This window comes from Brassica oleracea, chromosome C9, assembly GCF_000695525.1.
Source record: "Brassica oleracea var. oleracea cultivar TO1000 chromosome C9, BOL, whole genome shotgun sequence".
Taxonomy (NCBI): Eukaryota; Viridiplantae; Streptophyta; class Magnoliopsida; order Brassicales; family Brassicaceae; genus Brassica; species Brassica oleracea.
In genome coordinates this window covers 46185561-46193721 of record NC_027756.1, presented here as the reverse complement: position 1 = coordinate 46193721, position 8161 = coordinate 46185561, and the positions used below count along the sequence as shown (strand labels likewise).

Here is an 8161-nt window from a genome sequence, read left to right as displayed (position 1 = left end):
TTCTACACACTTCATCTTCTACACACTTCATCTTCTACACACTTCATCTTCTACACACTTCATCTTCTACACACTTCATCTTCTACACACTTCATCTTCTACACACTTCATCTTCTACACACTTCATCTTCTACACACTTCATCTTCTACACACTTCATCTTCTACACACTTCATCTTCTACACACTTCATCTTCTACACACTTCATCTTCTACACACTTCATCTTCTACACACTTCATCTTCTACACACTTCATCTTCTACACACTTCATCTTCTACACACTTCCTTTTCTACACACTTCTTCATCCTTCTCCATTTTTCTCTAGATATTTCTTCTTCTTCTTGGGCTTCTTGGGTCTTGGGCTAATGAGGGAAAAACCCAACACTATGTTCTCTCTCTCACCTTTCTTTTCTTTTTATTAATAATTGCTCTGTTTTTCGTAACAGGGGATTACAATAAGTGCAAATGCGTGGACCAACGCAGGTCACGGAGTGAATCAAGTGTACGATTTATTGCACATGATGGGTCGTGACGATGTCGCCGTAGGTGTCGGCGGTGAAGGTGGGATTCTCGACGACGGTACTATACTCTCCGACGTCGGTGGCTATTTTCCGATCATCGAACAGGTTCTCTTCTTCCTTTATTTCTTATTGATATGTTTGTTGAATCTTTGTATTAATTTTGTGTTAAAATGAAAAACGTGTGTGTTAGGGGATGAAAACAACGGGAGAATGTAGATACAGACAAGCAATTCCTAAAGGCTCCGGAGGCCTACTCGACATTGACTCCAATTATGGTTTTCGTAAACAGTTTCTTCCTCAGGTAATTAACATGGAAAGTTTTGTAGAAATAGACACTTTCTTCACGGTTCAAAAAACAAACCCTATATTATAAAATATATAACTCTCTTTTTGGGACAAAGGTCCAAAAATATTCGACCTTATTAAAACTTTCCTATTTCATATTCTAAGAGATAATTCTTTTATGAAAAATAAATAAATATCTTTGGTGCTTTAATTTTAGAGTTAAAGTATATGACAATCTCTAAATAACTTAAATCTCTCTTTCTGGGCAGAATATAATAATCTTTTTTTTTTTTTGTCAGTAACTACAAAAAATAACTGTGAAATAATAATATTTTGACTGCATCATCTACAAGACCATCACTTATATATATATTTCTATATATAAATGACAATTCTCTCAAATAACATATTTTAAGTTTTTTGTCACAAAAATAGTCTCAAAAAAAAAATAGTAGTTTAAAAAAAAACTAAAATAACTCATTTTTTTATTTTGAAATTTTTAATATTCCTTTTTTGTTTTTTTTTTTTAATTTAAAACCCTATCTCCAAAACTCCACCCCTTAACTCTAAACTCTAAGTCTATATTAGTTAATTCAAGGATAAAAATGTATTTTTACCCTTTAATAAAATTTATTTTGGTCATTTTTTTCATTGAATGATATTTTGTGACAAAAAATTAAAAATAGTTATTCTAGAGAATTTTTCTTTTTTAAAATAGAAAATTTTATTATAAATACTTATATTAGAGCAAATTAATTCCTATAACAGATTTTTATTTTATTTTAGAAAAAATTATAGAAATATATATAAATGTGAGTTTTTAACTTTTTATCACAAAAAAGGGTGAGGTGGGGATGATCTAAATATATATCATTAATACAATATACCAAATAATAGTGCTGGTTTGGTTTATCTAGAAAACTATAATAGCGTGAGTTATATATATCCTATCGCATCGCACCAACTAAGCTACTTTAGTCGACTCGCAACCACCATTTAGAATCTTATAAATTGTCAAACTTTGTGGAGGGTGTTGTTGCTGTGACACTTGTGTTGTTGGTATCTCTCGTCCGCCACACGTCGGTAGAACCATGGTAATATGGTGGTTCGTATAGAAGTAATCTGACTTTTACATCTGTCGGCTACTAGTAGATTCAAGTCTAGTTGTGAATATATCATAGTATATAATTGTAGGTTTTGGGGTCGGCAGATCCGATCTCCATAGCATTAGATAGAAGAAGCCATGGTTTCAGACTTTAATATTTTAATGTGAATGGCACATTTTTCATTTATCTAATCCGATACTGTTTGACCGAAAAAATTGTTATCTTTTTTCATAAGAAAAATAGTAACCTATAACATAAGAGTGTAGTTAGCTATCTTTGTATATTCTTATTATTATATGATTTATATCAAAAAAAAAAAATCCATTGGAAACCTTAATACACAGTCTTATCAAAATACAACAAAACAAAATAAAAATATAACACATAACTTTAACGGCAAATTTCCAAAATAACACATTTCTAAGTTTATATCACAAAAATAACACTCAAAAACTAAAATGACCAAAATAGCACATTTCTAAGTTTATCCTTTGAAAATTTTAATTTTTTTATTTTTCAAAATATCCCCAAAATATAAACCCTAAACCCTAAACCATAAACCCTAAACCCTAAACCATAAACCCTAAACCCTAAACCATAAACCCTAAACCCTAAACCCTAAATCCTAAACCCTAAACCCTAAACCCTAAACCCTAAAATCTAAACCCTAAACCCTAAACACTAAATCCTAAACCCCACCCTTTAACTTTAAACCCCAAGTTTGTGACTTTTGCTATTTTTGTGATTTTTGACATTGAATGCTAGTTTGGGAACATAAACTTGATTTAGTGCTATTTTTGTCTTTTTCTCTTTATTTAAGGCTTTTACAACAACAAAATAAACACATAATTTTAAGAAACAGAGGACGGATAATTTGTTTTCTTTTAAATGTTCTTGTGGGTTCACTTGGTTATGTCTTTGTTGGGAAAACAGGGGAACAGAAGATACACTCCTATACGGCAACCAACGGCACAGAAAGTAATCACGGAAAAAGTTTCCGAAGGTCCAATCACAGTGATCCTCATCGGTTCTCACACGAATTTCGCTCTCTTCTTGATGTCAAACCCTCACCTTAAACACAACATCCAACACATATACGTCATGGGCGGTGGTGTACGGTCTCGAAATCCTACCGGTTGCTGTCCGGCGAATTCCACGGCGGAGCAATGTCAACCTCGACAATGTGGCAACCGTGGGAACTTGTTCACAGACTATACAAGTAATCCTTACGCAGAGTTCAACATGTTCCTTGATCCTTTCGCTGCTTATCAGGTTCATTCTTGTCCTTCTTCAATATATATGAAGCGCAAAGCAATAACCGTTAGTTGTTTAGGAAAATAATCAAGAAAACAAATATTACAGGTGTTTCACTCAGGTGTTCCAGTGACTCTTGTTCCTCTAGATGCAACTAACACAATACCTATCAACAAGCAATTTTTTGAGACATTTGAAAACAACCAGAGGACATATGAAGCTCAATATGTTTTCTTATCTTTGAAAATTGCTAGAGACACTTGGTTCGACGCTGAGTTTTACCAGGTATGTATGGAGTCCATTTCTCAAACTAAAATGCTGTAGAGAAGGGTTTTCTGTAACATTAAATATTGTTATTTAAACTATATTTAGGGTTTTTTTCACTACTGGTTTCAGTATATATATGGTGCACTTGTTAATAATATAACTAAAAAAAATTTATTCAGTAATCTACCAATATAAGTTTCAAAGGTTTGCAATTCTCCAACATAAATTTGTTCATCTCAAATGTTTTCTAAATTTTATTATTTCATTATTCCATCATCTCAATATATAATCATTGACATCTAACATATGAGACTATCACCATTGTGAAATTCTCCAGAGCTATTTCATGTGGGATTCTTTCACGGCTGGTGTTGCAGTCTCAATCATGAGAAACTCCGTTAAAAATAACAACACCAATGGTGAGAATGATTTTGCGGAGATGGAGTACATGAACATAACCGTTGTTACTTCAAACAAACCTTATGGAAAATCCGATGGCTCAAATCCTTTCTTTGATAAAAGAAAAACTCCAAAGTTTAACCTAACCCTTGGAGGAGTTCACAGTGGTCATGTTCAGAATGGTTTGCGTGATCCAATCTGCATACCTAAAAGTGGGAAAGGAATGTGTAAGGTTTGTGTGTTCCTTCAGTCACCCTTCTTGAGTTTCTGATTTAGTTACATTTTAATCCTTTTTAATGGCTAACACTATTAGGATGGTTATACACAAGAGACTTCTGGACCTGATTCAGTTCGTGTTCTTGTCGCGAAACGAGCTAAACCGAACGTAAACATCGAAAGCAAACTTGACAGAGAGTTCTATGTTGATTTCTTGGAAGTAAGTTGTTATATCCTCAGAAAAATTATCCTGATAAAGGTTACAGATAGGCGTTTTATTACTTGATTGATATAACATAGTTGTTTACATTCCTTTCTTTTTTTTTGAACACTAACAGAGTTGTTTACATAATAAAACAGGTTTTGAATAAACCTGGAGAAACAGGGAGGTTTAACTTTTCATCTCAGTTTCCATACTACAAAGAAGAATTGTTTAGACCAGATCTTAGCAAAACGCATCTTGGAAAGCCTGTCGTTTTCGATATGGACATGAGCGCCGGAGATTTCCTCTCTCTCTTCTATCTCCTTAAAGTTCAAGTGGAGAAAATCGATTTGAAGGTATCTATAATCCAAGATATAACTGCTTCTTGTTAGTTGTTACACAATTAAATAGATAATTTGGGGGTGTTAGTGGGAATTAGATTTATGATGATTGTTAGAATTTATATAATCTAGTGTTATTGGTTTACACATTCTCACATTCCATTAAAATCTAGAGTTAGGGTTTCATGATTTAGTAATTCTATACACAATCTTTTGTTATTCAAAAAGTCTAAATTTTAATGATTCTTTAAATCTATTAAAGTTGGTGTTATTGGGAATTTGTAACTATGTTTATTGTTACCATAGCGACAACTATGTGACTAAAGGCTATGACTCCGTTTATGAAGATATATAAACTAAATGTTCGTGATGGATGCATTGAAAAGGATAACAAATAAAAAATGTCGTAACTTTTCAAGCGCAAAATTATTTGGGTGATCTTGCAAGGTTTATTTATGTAGCTCAAGTTTTAACAATGGTTTATCCTGGGTTTTAAAAAGAAACCATTGTTTATCATTTTTCGGTTGAATATGAAAATTTTCTATACACTAAACACTAAATTTAAATGTACATACAAAACAATTAATTTGATCTTTTTAAAATTTAGAAATTAATTCTTAAACTTTCAATTCAAATATATATTTTTAAAATTTAAACCAATATACTCCAAACACTTAATCTCAAATCCCCTAAGTTAAGTCCAAATCTCAAATCTAAACCCTAAACTACACCAAACCCTATATCATAAATTTAAACTTCAAATATAATAGTTTAAACTTAAAATCTAAATCTTTGACATAAACTCAGAATTTATTCTTTTTTTTTTGACAACTATAATAACTAAACTAAGATAAGGTCCTACCGACTCGGAAAGCCAAGCCGGTGGGTCAACATAGAACACAGCTGAAGGGGAACTCTGAGCACCTCGTGCAAGCTTTTCCGCCACTAGATTAGTTGCTCTTGGTATATGTTGAATCTTGAAAGAAGGAAAAAAACTTTTACCATAATTTATTCTCTTAAAATCTTTAATCCCAAGTTTTTAAACTTAAACTTTTAACCTTACATATACTTCAAACCATATATTCATACTTAACCTTATATCTTAAGATTTATGATGATTGTTAGAATTTATATAATCTAGTGTTATTGGTTTACACATTCTCACATTCCATTAAAATCTAGAGTTAGGGTTTCATGATTTAGTAATTCTATACACAATCTTTTGTTATTCAAAAAGTCTAAATTTTAATGATTCTTTAAATCTATTAAAGTTGGTGTTATTGGGAATTGTATTCTTCACCATTTAACTCATAACACAAGATTTTGAGAATACTATTTATATACCTTAGATTCTTAGAATCATTATATCAATGTGTTTTCATCGAATTTCACAATATACAAAACTCTCTGCAACTCTTTCCAAATTTAACAAATCTCTCGACTTTTAAAATCAACAAACTCTAAATAAATCTTACTCCCACTAACACCCCCAAAATTTACATAAGAAACCATGTTACTTATGTTCAGTTTTAAGTATCTTAATAGTTAACACCTACTATTTTCTTGACTGGTCAGGCCATTATTGTGAGCCCAACCGGTTGGGCTAATGCAGCAACAATCGATGTGGTCTATGATCTGCTTCACATGATGGGTCGTGACGACATTCCGGTCGGTTTGGGAGACTTGTTCGCATTAAACCAATCTGACCCGATCTTCCCACCGGTTGGAGATTGCAAATACATCAAGGCTGTTCCTCAAGGCTGTGGCGGGTTTCTTGGTTCGGACACTCTTTATGGTTTTGCTCGTGACCTCCCAAGAAGCCCTCGTAGGTAATAAAAAAACCAATACCTAACAATGTATTAATATTATATATATATATATATATTTTTTTTTTGTATTAATATGTTTATATAACTCTGTGATAAGATCATGTTGTGGAAGATAATATATCTAACCTATTCATGCATGCAGATACACTGCGGAGAACTCCATGGTCGATGGAGCTCCTAGGGACACTGATCGGCCTGAACTTCGACAACCTCTTGCACTTGAAGTTTGGCAATACGTGACCAAAACTATAAGTGGAGCGTCTAAGATCACTGTACTAACCAATGGACCATTGACTAGCTTGGCTAAGATAATCTCATCTGATAAAAACTCATCCTCACTAATCAAGGCAAGAACATTCTGTTAGCTTCTCTAATTAGTTTCATCAAGTTCCGGGCTTAACTGAACTTGGCTTCTTATGAAAATTGTAGGAAGTTTATATCATGGGAGGACACGTTAACCGTGAGAAACCAGACAAAGGGAACATATTCACGGTTCCTAAGAACGCATACGCTGAGTTCAATATGTTTCTTGATCCTTTAGCAGCTAAGACGGTTCTTGAATCCGGGCTAAACATCACACTCATCCCTCTAGCAACCCAACGGAAGCTGAGCTCTTTCCAAACAATGCTGGATAGACTCTACTCCTCGGCGAAAACACCGGAAAGTCTGTTTGTGAAACGTCTGCTTGCTAGATTACAAGCGCTTCATCACAAACACAGAAGATACTCGCATGTGGTAAAGCCTCCTCTCTTGTCATTCTGTTTCATCTTTACGACACAAATGGTTTTGGCTAGCTGAGCTCATCAAAATGTGTGTATTGCAGGACATGTTCTTAGGGGAAGTTCTTGGAGCGGTTTACTTGGGAGAGGATCACGCTTCACTGAAGCCGAGACTGCGAGCTGAGCACATAAGAGTGATCGCTGAAGGCGATGAGTCGAAAGATGGTCAGGTATTGATCGATAATCTGCGTGGAAGACAAGTAAAGATACTGGAAAGAGTAGATGTGAGAGGCTGCTACGAGAGTTTTGCTTCTAGACTCGCTGATAAGAACCAGTCTGCGGTTATAGGAAGCTTTGAAGAACAAAGGAAGAAATGGAACACACCACCAAGTTGAGAAGAACAACACAAAAGATACTGATGTTGGGAGTTTTCAAGGCTCCTAAGACAAATGTTGTAGTATAAATGATTGTCGAATCAATTCCAAGGGATTTCAAACACTGAGAATGCAAGTACTTACTTAATCTAAGTGCAACCAATGATTTAAAGGATTTTCTAAACTAATGATTAATACTAATGCAGTTTCAGAATAATAAAAACGGTAAATGAGTTGACTTTTTTAACTAAGGAAAATGAGAACTCATGAGCATAGAAATTAGACCTTGGGTGATCATGTTTCGAACTAAGGATGGCAGACGAACAATCAAACTATCAACCTTAAGCTTAGACACGATCCTAAACAAACTCTATGTCTAGATGGATGTTCATTTACTAACACATTTCAAACAACAAATGTCTTTGGTTGAATAATACGGAAGCAATCATTACTAACAGGTCTAAGGCTATCTTAGCACTTCTAACAACAAATGTCTTTGGAAAAATATGCTAAAATCTTAGAAGAGTTGTTTTAGGCATTTCATCGAACACCTTTTGGGTGGGAAATGCCTAAAGATCAACTTTTGAGAAGCTAACTCAGAAGATGCATTATGATTACTCTACTAGCAAGGTTTTGGAATGATCTAC

General features: G+C 33.7%; 1 protein-coding gene across 1 annotated transcript in view; it reads left to right on the top strand.

Annotated features, from left to right (window-relative positions):
- LOC106319084 overlaps nt 1-7662 on the top strand; it is a 9434-nt gene extending 1772 nt beyond the window's left edge. The window contains exons 2-12 of the mRNA XM_013757309.1: nt 448-627; nt 713-823; nt 2847-3185; nt 3276-3452; nt 3772-4065; nt 4147-4269; nt 4410-4607; nt 6168-6421; nt 6564-6768; nt 6851-7156; nt 7245-7662. Of these exons, the coding sequence (XP_013612763.1) occupies nt 448-627; nt 713-823; nt 2847-3185; nt 3276-3452; nt 3772-4065; nt 4147-4269; nt 4410-4607; nt 6168-6421; nt 6564-6768; nt 6851-7156; nt 7245-7535 (2478 nt within the window). The 3' untranslated portion in view covers nt 7536-7662. The remainder of the gene's footprint in view (nt 1-447; nt 628-712; nt 824-2846; nt 3186-3275; nt 3453-3771; nt 4066-4146; nt 4270-4409; nt 4608-6167; nt 6422-6563; nt 6769-6850; nt 7157-7244) is intronic.
- Nucleotides 7663-8161: the final 499 nt, after the last annotated feature.